This window comes from Erpetoichthys calabaricus, chromosome 9 (genome assembly GCF_900747795.2).
Source record: "Erpetoichthys calabaricus chromosome 9, fErpCal1.3, whole genome shotgun sequence".
Classification (NCBI taxonomy): domain Eukaryota; kingdom Metazoa; phylum Chordata; class Cladistia; order Polypteriformes; family Polypteridae; genus Erpetoichthys; species Erpetoichthys calabaricus.
In genome coordinates, this window is record NC_041402.2 from 177,407,459 (window position 1) to 177,425,414 (window position 17,956).

At 40.6% G+C, this 17,956-nt stretch overlaps 2 protein-coding genes across 2 annotated transcripts in view; both read right to left on the reverse strand.

Annotated features, from left to right (window-relative positions):
* Positions 1–8,535, reverse strand: part of cbl (Cbl proto-oncogene, E3 ubiquitin protein ligase) — a 118,242-nt gene extending 109,707 nt beyond the window's left edge. The window contains exon 1 of the mRNA XM_028808435.2: positions 7,730–8,535. Coding sequence (XP_028664268.1) covers positions 7,730–7,876 — 147 coding nt within the window. The 5' untranslated portion in view covers positions 7,877–8,535. The remainder of the gene's footprint in view (positions 1–7,729) is intronic.
* Positions 1–17,956, reverse strand: part of LOC114656856 (40S ribosomal protein S25) — a 1,002,297-nt gene that overhangs the window by 860,709 nt on the left and 123,632 nt on the right. The gene's annotated exons all lie outside the window — the stretch shown is intronic.

Sequence of the window (17,956 nt, forward strand, 5' to 3'; positions counted from 1 at the left end):
GTCAAATACTTAAGCGATTCCCGTGTTGGACAGATCACTCAGGGCAGGTAATGTCCAACCAATGCTGCTGCCAGCATAAGATCAGGCTCCCTACAACTGCATTAGGAATTAAGCGTGTTAATTCCAAAAACAAAAAATGACACAGAGAAAAAAAAAAAAAAAAAAAAAAACAAAAAGAACCTTTTAATTCATATTCTAGTTTGACCATTGCAGGAATCTAGTAAATATGAAAAACATCCTTTCATTGAAATTAATTACATGTGTATATGTATTCATTCTTTTAACATTTAATCTGACCACAAGAAATATCCTGCTTCACTAAAATGAACAAATGCATGACACTTAAAAGTGAAGCAAGTTTATGTATTTTCCCCTTGCCTGCTTTCTCAACCCACTTTTTCCAGGGCAAAGTTATGGGATGAAGCTTTATATCATTCCCAAAATCTAACAACAGTAAAGTGCTTCATGATCAAGGCAGGAATGATGGAACAGAATGCTTTCAGTAGGGTCCTTGCAATGTAATGGCACAAGGGTCACTGTTCAAAAACTGCAGGAATTCAAGCCGGTGGTTGCTTCCAACAAACCACTGTGCGTGTCGTGAGAAAACCAAGTTGGGAGACACAGTGTTCATTAAAAACTAAGGGTAGCTATAATAAACAACACCCAAACCAGCTGCCAAAGAGACCTGGATAGACGACCTCCCACACACAATCTCTAGAAAGAGTAAAATACAGGAACTTTAAGACCAAAATAGCACCAGGACAACTTTAGCAGATTTTTTTTACGCCAAACAGATTCTAGATGACTATCTGTCATGTAAAGTACTTTATGGCAAATTATGGTCATTTCACTATTGTAAAGATGGAAGAAAGCATGACGACATCTGAAGACATGTGCGATAAACAATTCCACCCAAAAAAAAAAAAGATTTTTTTTAAATCCGTTATTTACTCCTCATGGTTAGTACCGATGGCAAAAAATGAATTATTCTTGCTTTCATGTGGGACAGAGATAGCAAAATTCCAGATTCATTAGGCTTTAATAGGGATTGTACAGCAGGAAATAATATCAAAACATTCATGGAAAAAAAAAAATCTCAATTACTCATGAACTATAATTCACATGTCAGGTATCCTATCGTATGTCTAAATTGTCCCAAACAGGAATTAAACGTGACTGAGTAGACCATAAAATGCAGCACTTTGGACTTTTAAAAGAACAGTTACAGAAACTGCATCAGGGAACAGACTTCCTGCTTGTTAAAGTATCTCAGATATGTAGAGATACGGGGCATTCTTTCCACATGGTAATTTTTTCTCTCACTTTTCATGCTCTCTCAGCACACACACACTATACAAAGCTAACTTCACATAAAGTACAATGACAGCTAATGAATGAGCTATTACAAGTAAGGACATCTGACGAATGAATGAGTGGGGACAGGCAGTTTTTCCATTTCAAAAGGTTCACCTCATTTCAAACAGCTCAACTTTCCATGAAGGTTTTTCCAAAAATTGTGTCTTTATCAACACTTTATTCACAATATAAGTGTTTGGGATGTTGTGTGCATACGTCTGGATATGTGACATGATGATTATGCAATACCTGGGGTTTGAGATTTTGGTACTGTATGCTGTTATTCAGTGTCGATCTCCACTGAACCCCATGGTCAACATCAATACAAGTACCACAGGGTAACAAATATTTTTGGGTGGTGTATTACTTTAGAGGAAAATAAGGTAAACATCACTGGATGAAAATTTGTACTAGATATCTAGTCTACAACTTAAAATAATAAAACAATTTTAATATATAAAACAAATGAAAACCGTACACCTAAACTGAAATTACAGCTAAATATGTAATACATAAAAAAACAGAATTTAAAACAAAGGCAGATTCTCAGGTAAATTCTTGATTGCCACTGGCTCCTTCTATATAGTTTTAACAGTTAATCTCTCTACTAGGGACTTACAAAGACAGAGTTCCCAGAAAAAAAAAAAAACAAAACACACTACAAAGATTTAACAGAAAAAAAAAGTTTTATCAAGTTACCACATCCGTGAAGGTGCCCCCCATAATTCTGCTCCCAGCAAAAAGCAAAACACTTCAGGCATTACTTTCACTTTTAAACAGGTTAAATTGCTATTCTCCTCTACAATTTCTCCACAATCATGTAGCTTTCAGATGATTATCTGGTGTTTAAATATACAGATAAGAAACAGACCTCCTAGGAACATCTCTAAAAATATAAAAGATATTTATTTACACTATCTACTACTTTTAATGCATAAACCACTCATGTTTTCCTAGAGCCAAGTCCAATCATGAGCTCCAAAGTGTGCTTTTTCAATACAGAGAGGCAGAAATCTGAGAGATGCAAGCATAAGTTTGTACCCAATCTTAGAAAAGGTGCAAAGGTTAGGAACTCATTACCTGAAGCAAAACATTATAAAATATCATCACTTTATGAGAGAGTAATGAAAAGAAAGACAGGCCACGAATTTGGTGCCTAAAAAAAAGAGTTACACAACATGAATGATAAATGAGAAATGTAAAAGAGTATACAAGATAATTGATCTTTTATTTTTTCATGACAGAAGAGGCTAGCTTCTGTCCTCATTCACTCATTCATATAACACCTGAATCAGAAGAGCCGATTCTACTAATTTGGCTAGGCAGGTGCCTCAACACATCATGTTTGCCTGCTTAAACTCAGAACACCATTGAAGAGGATAAAGCCCTTGGGTGTTCATACATCATAAATTCTGACCTTCTTCATTTGTATTTGTTTTGACTGCATCCACTTTATCAATATACCCGTACACAGTTTCTCACGGGTATGGCCAACACTCATTTTATAATAATCACTTTGAAAATGAATGTACTGTACTGCCATCAAGATTTTGAAAGTCCACTCCTTAGCTGGACAGCGAGTGTGTAAGGCCTGCAGTGGGGAAAAATTAACATTGTTATAGTAGTCTAACAGCACTGTGGTATTGAGATAAAAGATGTGGTATTCTTGGTAAAGTACCCACTGCTTTATTTTATTACTCTATATTCTTAACACATTTAAAAAAAAAAAAAAAAAAAAAAGAAAGAAAGAAAGAGGCAATATTTCTACAATAGTTGAGTAGTGGAGTGGAAAAAATGCCTTGCAAATTTACTTTTCTACTCATGTTCCAGATAATGGTGTTAATTGAAGATGAACAAAAAAAAAAAAAAAAAAAAAAACCATGTGGTTATTTATTCAATACAGGGAATTTTTAGAAATTTGAATCCAAATATTGACTTCAAATGAAAACCATCACTATAGGTTTAGATGTCATTTTTAGGTTTATCCAGTATAATGACTCAAAACTTTTCCCTTTCATGTTAGAGGATTTTAAATTTACACTTTATCATTGCAATCTACCTAACATTACACATACAAGCCAGCTGAAGGGTTATATATATTTTTTTAAAACTTTTATCTCAACTAAGGTGCCATCAAAAAATCTAAATGAGACTACTTTTAAACAGTTTCTGTGCAAGATTAACTAACCAGATGACAGAGAGCCATTTGTCTCTTTATGAAAATTCTCTGGACATACTGCCTGTTAATCTTAGGGCAAACGCAATAATACTGTGATAATGCACCATCAACCTGACCCGTCTCTGGTTGTGGAAAATCCATCTTCATGAACACAGGCAAAACACATTCACTACAAAATGTTGAATTTCTGGTAACTATCATACAGCAATGCTACCTGTAGTACCTCCTTTAAAGCCTGGTGCTACTACAGTGAAGACTGTAACCTTCTTTATATTTGACACTCGAATATGCATATAACAAGATGGTGTGTGTGTGTGTGTATATAAGCAGCAACTGCAATGATGAAAATACTGTTTAATTCAAACGTTTACGTTACTTGCAGTATGATCAGGGGTGACACAGAGAGCCCAAGTATCTTTGGGATTGAATCCATCACCTAATCACTGTCTGTATGATATCTACACACTTCTACATAGTTTGGGTTTTCCCAGGATGGTCTGATTTTCCTCCATTATCCCCCAAAAAAATGCACATTAATTGCTCTAAACTTGCCCAGTCATGAGTGAGTAATACCGTACAAAAAAGTGGATCCTGCAATAAACTGAAATCCTTGGCAAGGGTTGGTTTCTACTTTTCACCTGAATAGGTTTCAGTCACCTGCAACTGAATTGCATCAAGAGAGTCCGAGAAAGTGATGATACTGAATCTTGAGCTTTATATGTTATTAGATTAGATAATATCCATTAATCCCATGAGGAAATTCAAATGCATACAGCAGCAGCAACATAAAAAAAAAAAAAAAAAACAAGAATTCAGACTCTCAGGACACATAATAAATCCAATCAATCAATTAATAAATAAAATCAGTAAAAATAATATATATTAGAACTTGTGTGTTTTTTTCCCCCCTCTTTTTCTAATTACAATGATTTTCTATTGGATCTGTTAGCAGCATGTGCAAGTCCAATACTCTTCCTTATTTCCAAATTCTACTTTACAAAGTTTATTGTAATTAACGTTGTAGATATTAATGCTATACTTTGATATGTAAGGCGTTTTGTCAGTTATACTTTTACTTGACTTACAAAGTCATCCCTAATTTTAAATTTTAGAACTAGCCATATCAATATAGAGATATTTTTAATTGTTCCGTTTCACTTATGTGAATTCTTGAATTCCAGCATTTGTTCTGTCAGATTGAATGCTTACACCATTCTTGGCTTTACATGACTAATACAGTGAATTGTTCTTTACTGTAGATATCACTTTCACACTTGAATATGCAATAGTTTCTCTTTTGTTACACTTACAATATCTATTCATCTTAAGTGATTTAAGGAATTCAAGCATACTGGATGATCTATAGACTGATAACAGTGCCTCACATGTTCGGTTTAAGATGTTACTGAGGTAGCAGGATATACATTATTCTATTCTAAATTTTAATTATGAATTTCTTTTATGTCCTCTTTTTCAAAAGATATCGTAACACTTCAATACGCTATGCATTGTGTTAAGTTAAAAAAAATTGTTATTGCTGCTTGTATTTAATATTGTAGAAGATAAATTTCCACTCAGGCAAAAAAAAAAAAATACTATAAATCCATTTAAACCAATGAACATGTGCTGCAATATTTCTTTTGCTTTTAATGTAAAGCATCTAATCAACTACAGCAGGGATTCCCAACATGGGGTGCAAGATGGCATTTCAGGGGGTGTGACAAAGAAGAAGGCAGAGTCACGATTCACCAAAATTGAGTGAGGTGTGTTGTGCAACCAGTTAGTGCTCCTGTTCAATGATATGAAAAGGATCAATCATTGCAACTGTCACCTGTGAATGAGCCGCAGAAATGCACATTGCGGGTTCCTTGCTTTGTGCAAGCCCCTGATTGTGAGGATTGATTTGACTTTTTTGCCTTACACTCGGCTCATCTGTCCTGCTGGCGGTCCTGGCAGCAGCCCTGCAACTTTAACCGTGCGTTGCATCCATTTTTGAACTTCAGTGCAATTATTACTGGAGAACAATGCTTGTCAACTGTGTTTCACTGCTTAGCAACATGCTGACACCCATTGCTTCTCAGGGGTCTCCAATCCCCAAAACCCCTCAACTGTCGATTGTGCGTCATTTCCTCACAGCGCTTGATGCTTTGCAGGACAGTCCAACCCCTGGATCATCAATAAAGTGTGTATGCTTCATGGAAACTACATTTAGAAGATTGAGATTTATAAAAGGTAAATGCTCGATTTATATTTTACATACTATGCATTGAGTTGAAAGATTTTTTTTATTCAAATTTGTTCACCCTTAGTACTTTGTGTTTCAAAAATCTGACTTTTTCCAATTTCAAATGCGATATTGCTTTTGTGGGGTGTGTGAACATTTCAGACATTTAAAGGGTTGGGAAACACTAAGAAGGCTGGCGTCCTTCAACATCTGCAATAAGATGCTGCAGATGTTCTATCAGACGGTTGTGGCGAGCGCCCTCTTCTACACAGTGGTGTGCTGGGGAGGCAGCATTAAGAAGAAAGACGCCTCACGCCTGGACAAACTGGTGAGGAAGGCAGGCTCTATTGTTGGCATGGAGCTGGACAGTTTGACATATGTGACAGAGCGACGAGCGCTTAGCAGGCTCCTATCAATTATGGAGAATCCACTGCATCCACTAAATAGTATCATCTCCAGACAGAAGAGCAGCTTCAGCGACAGACTGCTGTCACCGTCCTGCTCCACTGATAGACTGAGAAGATCGTTCCTCCCCCAAACTATGCGACTCTTCAATTCCACCCAGGGGGGTAAACATTAACATTATACAAAGATATTGTCTGTTTTTTACCTGCATTATTATCAATCTTTAATTTAATATTTTTTTTTTTTGTATCAGTAAGGTGGTGCTGGAGTATGTGAATTTCCCCTTGGGATTAATAAAGTATCTATCTACAATATCAAAGCTGAGAAACTTAATGTAAGAGCAATGGGTTAGGCCTACTTCTTGCATCCATAACTTGGAACCTTCACTTTCACATCCACTTACAGCTTCACAAGATCATGTGGGGGCCTAGAGCAAATTCAAGAGTAAGGCAGGGAGGAGACCTTGACAGGGAGTAGTTCAATACAGTGCACACTCACATATGGTCGATTTACACGATTTGCATGAACTTGGGGTGTAGAAGGAAATAATAATATCCATATAAAATCATGCAGACATGAGGAAAAGATGCAAATGAAAGAAAACTGCACACTAACTTGAATTCTGGACTCTGGAACAATAAGGTAGCAGTGGCAACCAATAGCACTACCGGGTCACCCATTGTACTGAAGGAATACAAAAATAAATGACCAGAGGGGAGGAAAACAGGAAGTGTATATGGGCAGAAAATAAATAAATAAATGAGTGCACTTCTTTAAAGAGGCAGAGGAACATAAAGAGCATATATCCATTATGAATTAGGAAGTACCGGCGCCTGTTCCGTGAGGAGGAAAAAGAAAAGAACTGGGTGGTTGTCATTACTGAATTCGAATGTATTCACTGCCTATTACCGTTTTAGCTTAAACTTAAAATGTATCTAAAAATACGTGAGACTCTAAAAGTGAAGAAAAAGTTTTAGCTCATCCGCAAACTGAATATTATAAAAAAGGGAACTTCCACGGTAAATAAAGAGTTTTTGCTGGGCCGTGTAAAAAAAATAGCAGGTATGAAGTTATTAACTAAAATAAAATAACTAGAATAGCTACTAAAAAGGTCCCTCTACTGCAGCTCCCTACAAATAGGCTCGTGTCTAAGAGGTGGTAATAGTACACCCAAAATAGTGCAGAGAAACAATTTGTAAAAACCAAAGGAAACGTAGCAGCAGTACTCACTCACTCGCGCACGGACGCACACACACACACACGCACTCAAGAGTGCAGGCTTACAGGAGAAAATCTAATTCCTCATCGGGTTAAGGAACTTGTGACCGGAGGTGAAGACATTAAAAATTCAAGAAACAGTTACATGCATGAAGTGGTGACCAAAATATTACCGTGAGCAAAAGATGTAGAAGCGTATAATGTAAGACGATAATGATCGCTGCAAAATTGAGGTCGACCGCTAAAGCACGGGCGTCTACCCCCCAAACTTGCAACCAGGCTGAGGACACTGTTGCTCAGCTAGACTTGCAGCAGTGACCCACCCGACCCCTCATCTCCGCACTCACCTTGTCCATTAGCTTCCAACACTTCTCCACGGTCTTCTTATCCACAGCCCCAGGCTGATGGTGTGCATTCAGATGGTAGTTGCACGGATGGAAAGCGTCCTTCATGAGCCCTATCAGCCCACCACCCCTCTTCGTGTTCCCCGCCATGGCGGGCGCCGGCGCAGCGGACCCTCCTACTCCAGCGCTCCGCGTTGCACCCCTGGGTGACAGCCACTCCCGAAAGCCAAGGCCGAGGCCCACAAATCCCCGAGGTGGCTGCGGCGCCGGGCCGGCAGCCGGGGAAAAAAAAGAAGAAGAAGCAGACTTGGCAGAGTCCCACAACTGAGGGTTGTCACTGGAGAAAATGCCCCATTAAAAATGTCGAAAACGAACAGTCCCAAAAAAAAAAAAAAAGTAAAGACGAGGGTTCGGACCCGCCCGTCAAGAGCAGCTGTTCGCAGTGCGTTCGCTTCTTCCTTTGCTTTTCAGAAAGAGTCTGCCCCGGCTTCCGTTTCTAATTGTCGACAGCTCCGCTTCCTCTGAAAGCGAGCGGCAGGCGGGCGGGCTCTCCAATGACAGCTACAAACTGGACGGCACGCGGGTTTAAGCAAGCACTCCGAAACAGCGGAATTCAATATTAAAGGACAAGAGGGAGGGAGGGGCTGACAACAAAATAAATAAGAATACGAAACACCGCCTTCCTCGGCTGCTTCGCCCCCAGCCGCACCAGGGCGGGCACGCGCGCGATCATCTCCTCCTCCCTCCACGTTTTGCACCGTGCGCGTGTACGACCGCCCACTATACCTTTCACTGGTACTCGTGCCCGACGTGCTAATGCTGAGCGTGCGTGTTGTGGAAACGAATAGCAAGGTTGAGCAGACATCATTATGTGTTTAGCGCTCGCTGTTTCACGGGTCTTAGGTTCGTATCTCGATTCCAGTCGTTGTCCGTATGCAGCTTGCACGTTCTCCCAATGTCTGCATGGCCTTCCCTCTTATAGACGGTGAGCTTTTAGTTAAATGGCAGTTCTAGAATGCCCTAAACCTGAACTGGCTTTTGAACGTGTTAGCATCCTGACCAGCCCGTTTTCTGCCTTGCACCCAGTGCTGTCTAGTCCCCCATAGTGTTGCATCTGATTGTCCTTGATTGAAGTGTTTCAGTGCATGTTTTCCATTTCCCCAACTTTGCAGATGGTTTCCCTGCTGTGGAAAACATCCCAAGGACTTTAGACCAGTTGCCAGGGGGCCTTGTTAGGATTCAATGGTACACCCTTGAAGTTTCACAAGTATTATTCCAATAAATAAAATCAAAGAGTGGGGGGCCCTGAAAAATTTGCAATTATCTACACAACATGTAAAAATGAACAGCGGGGAGAGGTAGTCTTTTGCACAAAAGACCAGGGGCTAAAGCCACCGATGACCTCTGTTCCCAAGAGGCCTATGCCAGGTGCTGTCAGTTCATACATTATGAAGACCTTTGAGAGGCTGCTCCTGAACTGCACCAACCCCTGGTTACATACCATCTTCATCCTCTGCTGTTTGCCTAGATAGATAGATAGATAGATAGATTCTGAAGCCATATAATGCTACTGTATGGTCACCGGTAGGTGGAGACCTGATAGAAGAGCTTGATAGGAGACCAACCTCAATGCCAGTTTAATACAGGATACAATTATTTTGACATTTGTGGAATGTGTGAGGAATGGTGAGAGAGAAAAAAAAAGTAACATCAGCATTGGCTACAAGGTAGGACTTCACAGAGAGTACTTACCCTCAGTAGGCCAACACATTAGCCCATCATCCTAATGTAATTCTTTTTAGGATAAAGGAAAATACCAGGGTTAAAACCGATGCTGACACAGGATGAAATCTGCACAGGTAGTAACTAAGCCAGGATTTTGAACCCAGGTGTCTGGAGCTTTGAAGCAGCAGTGCTAGCCATTACACAACACTACCACTCATGCACCCTCCCCCCTTTAGACAGGGCCATCTTAACATATGGGCACAATGGGCATTGTCTGGGGGCCCAGAGAAGCATAGGAACCCACGATGTTTCTGATGCCTATGTATGTTTCTGTTTTGCTATCAAAACAGGGGCCCCAGTGCACTGCTTTGCCCAGGGGCCTATGATGCTGTTAAGACGGCCTTGCCTTTAGATGTGTCATTTCACTTAACATGCATACTTTTATATACATTTATATACTAATAATTATGAATATACTAATAATTATAATATTAATATGTCTTAATTAATGAATGTCCCCAGGTGGAAAATTGGCTTTTTACAGAACCTCATTAAATATACATATATATAATATATATATACTGTATATACAGTATATATATATATATATATATATACATACAGTACATATGTAGATTAGACTAGCCATCCCCTGCGGCTTCGCCCATGTATTAGTGAAACAGGACAGTGAGGAGGGCCCTGCCAGGCTCCCCACTCCTGACGTCACTCTTCCCCCTCCCCTCGGCCTGCAGCCTATGTCTCAGATTACTGTAGCACAAATATATATCACTCCTGCAAGCGAACTATGATTCTTAGCGCAATGAGAGAAGTCACAAAATCAACCAGAATATTATAGAAAAGCCAGCATATTATAGAAAAAAAAGATCTAAATCCGTTAAGTAGTTCTCTCGTTCGCTAACTAAGCGGAGTTAAGGTTACGCCCCAAGGCAGTTGTATGAGTGAGGAGGGCCTCACCCCCCCTCCCCGCAGCCCGATGGGTCTCTCTCAGATTTGCGCTAATAAATCGGTACCGCGAGCGAACTATGATACTTTGCGTGATGAGAAAGTCGCAAAATCAACGGTATATGTTCAAGCAAATTATAGAAAAAAACCCAATCTAAATCCGTTAGGTAGTTCTCTCGTGAAAAGCGGACAGACATACAAATGGAAAACCCAATCTAAATCCGTTAAGTAGTTCTCTCGTGAAAAGCGGACAGACATACAAATGGGTCTAAAAAACTATAAGAAATTTTGCGCTTGGACCACAAAGTTTTTAAAACCGTTTCTTAGCGAGCACCTATGGGCCAAGCGTAACCTCCATTCCAAATTTCAAGTCCCAAGTCCTCATGGTTCAGGAGATTTTGTGATGAGTGAGTCAGTGGTATTTGGCTTTTATATATATATATATATAGATTAGATTACATGAATGTTATTAATCCCATGGGGAAATTCAGATGCATACATCAGCAGAAACATAAAAAAACAACAGGACTCACAGGACAGATAAGGGCGTGCAGCATTGTTCAAAATGGCACTCAGTTTTGTCTTCATCCTCTCCTGCACTACTACCTCCAGGGCATTGAGAGTGTGTCCTGTAACTGAGCGCGCCGTTTTAATTAGCTTGTTGTTTCGGTGGGCCTCTCTTGAAGTGATGTCACCAGCCCAGCACACCACAGAGTTAGAAAACCACACTGGCCATCAGAGTTTTAGAAGATGTGATGGCTATCACTACCCACATTAAAGGAATGCAAGCCTCTTAAAAAAAAGTCTGTTCTGCCATTCCTTCTCTAGTTCCTCTGAGTTACGAGAACAGTCCAGCCTGTCATTGATGTGGACCCCTAAATACTTGTAGCAGTGCACCACTCCACATCCACTCCTTGAATAGTGACCGGACATAGCGGCTGTTTGGTGCTGTGAAAGTCAATCACCAGTTCTTTGGTTTTGCTGATGTTAAGTTGCAGACAATTCTTTCTGCATCAAGAAACAAAGTTCTCCACCTAATTCTTCTCCTCTGTCTTATCTCCCTTATCAATACACCCCATAAGTGCAGAATCATCACAAAATTTCTGCAAGTGACATGATGTGGTGGTACTGTATATTTATAGTTTAAGGTATACAGAATAAGAACAAAAGTTGACTGTTCCTTGTGTTGTTCCAGCATTGCTTACATAGTTTTTGTGTCTCACAAACTGCAGTCTGCCTGACAGTCCATTATCCAGGACACCACCTGCATATCTCTGAGCGGACCCCTTAACAGGGATGGGCAGGATGGTATTGAAGAAAATCAAGAAAAATCAAAAAACTTAACCCTCACTGTGCTGCCAGTTTGGTCCAGGTGAGAATAAGCTTAATGTTATTATTATGATTAGGTCTTTCAGTATCTGTTCTCCCTTTCCCCGAGTTGGCAGAAGTCTCCCCATGTGTGGCAAACATCTTGTGTGATCCCAGTCCGAAAAAAGGAACAATCCAGCACACCTATGGACTTTAGACCAGTCGCTGTCACTTCCCACACTGTGAAGACCTTTGACAGGCTGGTCCTGAAACAGCTCCAGTCCCTGTTTGCAGGCCATTTTGTTCCTTTGTGGTTTGCCTACCAGGCCCTTATAGGTGTGGAGGATGCCCTAATTTACTCCCACCTGGTCAAAGACGGCACTGTACTCAGGATCGTATTCTTGGATTCCTCCAGCACCTTAAAGGCCACCCTGCATCACAGACAAAGTGACAAGTTTAGGGCCATGAATCTTGATGCCCAAAAGTCTCTTGCATTATGGACTACCTTATCAACAGGTGGCAATTTGTGAGGCTTAAGGGCTGCATATCAGAAGTGGTGGTGTGTAACACCATTAGGTGAATGTCCTTTCTCCCTTCTAGTTTATCCTCCAGACAACAGACTTCCAGTATAATGCCAGCTTTTGCCCCATGATAATGGAGACAAGTCTGAGTACAGGAGTCTGCAGCTCAACATCAACAAGATAAACAGAGTTGGTGGTGGATTTCCAGCATCTTAAAAAGCCCTTGAGACCAGTCATCATCCACAGGGAAGAAGTATTTGGGGGTCAAACTGCAAACTGGACTGATCTAAAAACGCAATGGAGCTGTACAAGAAGGCCCAGAGTAGACTGTACTTCCTGAGGAGACTCACATTTTTTTGAGGTGTGCAGCAAGCTGCTGGAAATGTTTTATCAGTCTGTTGTAGCCAGTGCAACCACAATGATCTCTTGGGAGAAGCAACTTGAGTTCAACTGATGCAAAACGCTTGAACAAACTTATTGGAAAAATCAGCTCCATCACTGGACTGACTCTGGACACTCCAGAGGCTGCTGTGGGAAAGGAGGATGCTGGCAAAATTGGATCCATCCCATCCAGGGGGCGATTTCTTGGAGTACTTTCAGTCTAAGGTTCATACCTCCACAGTGCTAAAAGGAACAACTCTGGGGAGCTTTTCTTTCTGCTGCCATTAGGCAAATCAATGATTCCTCCCAACATCCTTTCCTTCTCTCCATCCAGAAGCCATAAGAAGATATTACAGACTTCATCCATCCATCCATTTTCCAACCCGCTGAATCCGAACACAGGGTCACGGGGGTCTGCTGGAGCCAATCCCAGCCAACACAGGGCAGGAACCAATCCCGGGCAGGGTGCCAACCCGCCGCAGGACACACACAAACACACCCACACACCAAGCATACACTAGGGCCAATTTAGAATTGCCAATCCACCTAACCAGCATGTCTTTGGACTGTGGGAGGAAACCCACGCAGACACAGGGAGAACATGCAAACTCCACGCAGGGAGGGCCCGGGAAGCGAACCCGGGTCCCCAGGTCACCCAACTCCGAGGCAGCAGCGCTACCCACTGCGCCACCGTGCCGCCCTTACAGACTTCAATTTACTAGTATTTTTCTTTTAAATGTAATGTTTATTGCACTCTATTTTTTATTCTATTGTCTTATATTTCTTTGAGTCAACATCTGTGTATATTTATGTTTTTTGTTTTTCTGCAGCATGTAATTGAATTTCTGCTTGGGGATCAATAAAGTATAGTGAATTATTAGTGTGTAATTATAATGAACCCCATACAGTGATAAATCCCCTCCTTGCTGCTATTGTTGCGCAAATAGATAACAGCAGAATCAGTAGATGAATTATAATTGTCATCATCTTATTTGAATTCATTCAATTATTTTTTCCAAATACAGGGAATACAATACAAGGCATTACAATCTACCCATTCATTTCCTGGCCCCGATTAATCCACTGCCGTCAAATAGTGGCGGAGACAACCCCAGCAGCATCAGGATCAAGGCCAGCACCAAACTTCCACACGGCAGGAGACAATCGTAGGGCACACTCACACCTGCCAATTTACTATCCAAAGCAACTTACAAAAGAAGTCAACATAATCAGAATCACATTATGCTTGCATACAAGGAATGTGACTCCATTTTGTTTGACAACTCTCCAAGACAGGGACGGATCTACCATCAGAGTGTACTCGGTGTTCGCCCAGGGTCCTGTGACAGTTAGTGGCCTATTCAGCAATCCACCAGCTGGCACGATGAAACGACCGAGTCTCCATGTGCTGAAAAGACTAAGGGAGAGTGGGAAATATCACGCAGCATTAAACTACTGGGTGTCTGCGGGCAGCATTATTAAAATTAGGATCAGCTCTCTGTTAATAAAGAACTGAGTCACCCAGGGGCCTGTGGGGGTCTTAATTTGGATTTGCTCCAAGAATAGTTACATGATGGACATACATAGAATTGATAACTACACACCTGAGATAAATACAAGACAAAGTGCAAGAAATGGTGAACAAATACTGAATCAAGTATTAGCTATACAGTATAGGTAAATAAGAATATTGCAAGAAATGGGGTGGGGGGTTCAGGCTGAACGAGAACAGCCTAATTAACCGTTTGTGAGCTAGATAGTTAGTGTAAAGAAACTGTTCTTATAATTGCATGTTTTGGTGTAGTTTAGACTATAACACCTGGCAGATGGGAGAAGTCCAAAGAGATTGTGGCCTGTATGTGAGGGGTCGATGGTGGTTCTCCCTGCCCGTTTCATGATTCTGGAAAAGTACAGATCCTGTAATAGGGAGCCTGGTGCCAGTGATTTTTTTTTCAGCAGACCTGACTATTGGTTGTAGTCTGTTCTTGTCATGTTTAGTTGATCCAAACCACAATGTAATGTATAAGCTTAGAGTAGTCTTGATGATTGCCGTGTAGAACTGAATGAGCAGCTCCTGGTGTAAACTGAACTCCCTCAGCTGTTGCAGGAAGTATATCTGCTGCTGTGCCTTTTTTATGATAGAATCTATGTTGGTCTTCCATAATCAAGCAAACATCAGTCTGGGGGACTGTTCTGGGACAAGAGTTACAGAATTGAACACCACAAGTGAAGAGCACAGAGCAAAATCCCAGGAGAAATGGGATGGGGGCAGGCACCAAACTTCAAAAAGGCATAAGACCATCGTAGGGGACACGCATACCTGGATATTTAGAGATGCAAATCAATTAAATCCATACCTCTTTGTTATGTGGGAGGAAAAAAGAGAGTACCTGAAGAAAAACCTATAAGAACTTGCAAACAACATGCCAACTGTATTTAGATGATGACTGGGCATGGGATTCGATCAATAAGCCAGTCATATTTACTACTGGGATGCCATGCTGTTTTATACCTCTTTTTAAATCTGAAACTAGTGTGAAAACATTAATGGATGGACTGGCATCCCACCTGGGATGGTGGATGATTTCTTCCCCTGGCTGGGAGGCTGTAATGAAAGGACAACAGCAAGGTCTGGGTGGTTTTCAGTTGTTATCCCACTCAGGTTAAAAGTATAATGGATGGATTGTGGGAAACATATCCAGAACAATTCATCCTTCAGTATGAGAGGTGGCAGTACACTTCTGGCTTGGTCCCAGTTTGGTCACTGGAGTTGTAGTTCGGTAAGGCAGCTCTGTCAGGGTTCCTGTTTTGTGCAGCTTCCGTATGGCCTGGAAGTGCTTAGGTTGTGCAAAGCCATGACACCGGGAGTACTACCAAATCCAACATAAAGGGAGGCGTCTCACCTCACTCTAGGAGTCAGAGTTGGAGGAAGAGGACAACACTCACTAAGGAATGGAAGAAAATGGAAAAGCTATGATTTATTTTACTGTATTTCGCTAGACTGAGTAAAAGCTTGCTAAGGTACTATTATACAGTACAATAAAATAACTTTATTTTAACCTCAGCTGTGTCTGGTGTTCCAGGCTCTGAGGTGCCCTCTAATGGCCATGCTAGTTTTGAGTTTGAGTATGTCTTTTTTAATCTGTAGTCTTCCCACTTGATGGATTGGGCTCCTTTTTCCATATCATACATGCAGTTTCCATCCTCTTTAAAGCAACCACCAGAATGCTCTCCACTCCTGAATTCTCATGGCCACTATGGCTCTTAATGTGACAAATAAGTGCCCATTGTAAGATCAGATATATCCATCCACCCATCCATCGTCTTAACCTGCTTATCTTACGCAGGATTGCAGGGCAGCTGAAGCCTGTCCCAGCAATCATCTGGTGCAAGGCTGGACCAAACCCTGGTCTGGGCACCAGTCCATCATGCTGCATGGTAGTGTGCCTTGATAAATTGTAATCATTTATAGGGTTTGTTCTTATCTTAAGTTCAGTGCTGCTCTGATACACTATGGTCCAATGCAACCTTAAATTGAATTAGGCAGGTTTGATCAATGGGTAGATGGTTTCAGTTTTGAGATCATTTGCACCTCTGATGACACATAAAAGGAGAATTTGCTTCCTGAAGCTTGTGTGAATAACTCAGTTTTTACAATATTTTGGAGATATCTTTAAAAGCTTTCACTACTTCCACTTGAGCTGCCAGTAGTAGTTTGTTGCAGTGACAAAAAAGTACTTCCTCATTTCCATCTTGAACGCACTTCCCCAAATTTCCACTAGATGTACTCACGTACGCAATTTATATGAAAATTAAGGAGAAGTGCATTCGAAAACAGACAAAAGTAAGAATTTTGCTCTCCGTTTCTTGTTTTTCTGTTACTGTTATGTTCATGAGAATTATGAATGCCTTAAAATCACTTCTGTTTTTTTTTTTTTTTTTTGTCTGTCGCCACAAAACTTGCCAGTATATGAAAATCCCCACATATGATACACCTATTTTTAGCCCTCTAGACTGCAAAAACCTCCTTTCTGGGCTATTTCTGTACCATAGTTTGTGCAGAAAATTATACTCTTATGATAAATACTTGAAGTTGTGCAGCCCATATCAACCGACCCCCTGTCTTTGTGCAATTTGCACGTTTTTTGCTTGTCTCAAGGTATTTTGGATGAATGAAAGTAAAATCTGTTATAGATAGATAGATAGATAGATAGATAGATAGATAGATAGATAGATAGATAGATAGATAGATAGATAGATAGATAGATACTTTATTAATCCCAATGCTGTTTGTCACCTAAGGTTAGATTTACCACATGTTTAATTGAGTAAGGATGTACTTAAAGTTTCCTGCTTATGGATCCATTGAAAAATACTGCAGGCTTTATTTGTGTTTTTCTTTTAAACGTAATATGTTAAAGGAGCTTTAATCACAATGTCTAACCATTGTAATTCAGTTCTGTTTACCGTCATATGTGCATTAATGTATGTAGATGTTTTAAAGTTTTACACTTCACATTTAAGTTATTATACTGATCTATGTCAAGTCACTATTCAGGGCATGGATGTAGAGGTGGTCCACCTTAATGACAGGTTGGACTGGTCTCAGAACACAGAGGAACAATAGAAGAACGAGCAGAGCAGGCTCTTTTTTCTTCGGAGACTGCATTCGTATAATGTGGGAAGTGACATCACTTCAAGAGAGGCCTTCTGAATCAAGCTAATTAAAAGGGCAGGCTCAGTTATAGGATGTTCTCTGGACCTCCTGGAGGTCGTAGCAAAGGACAGAATTAAAACAAAAGTGAATTCCACTATGAACAATGCTGCACATCCTCTCTCTGACACACCAACACTGAGGACTTTCAGCCAAATAATTATTCATTAGAAGTGCTATGGGGGACTCCTTCATACCAATGGCAATTGTCTGCCTAATGCCTCACTGGGACTGTGACAGCCAAGTCAGATCTTTTCTTTCTTTTTAATTATTTATCCACCTATGTATGTATTTATTTAAAGAGCTTTTGTAAAAAGCCAAATTTCTCCCTGGGGACAAATAAAGTTCTGTCTAACTATCTATGTACAGTATATGTAAGCACTCCAAGGCTGTTGTCTGTGAAGAGTGCTGAATGAAAATGCCACAGAATGACCTTCATTGTCGGACACACTACACAAAGTCAGCTTCCTTATTCCTGCTGTCACACACATGCATGGGGGGCAGCTGATGGGCTTAAATAAGTATAATGGACCAGGGGAGTGGCGCTGTCCAGTAATGCCTTCTTTCTTTCCTCCTCTGTAGACCCACAGAGGGAAATCCCGCCTGACTGTCCTGACC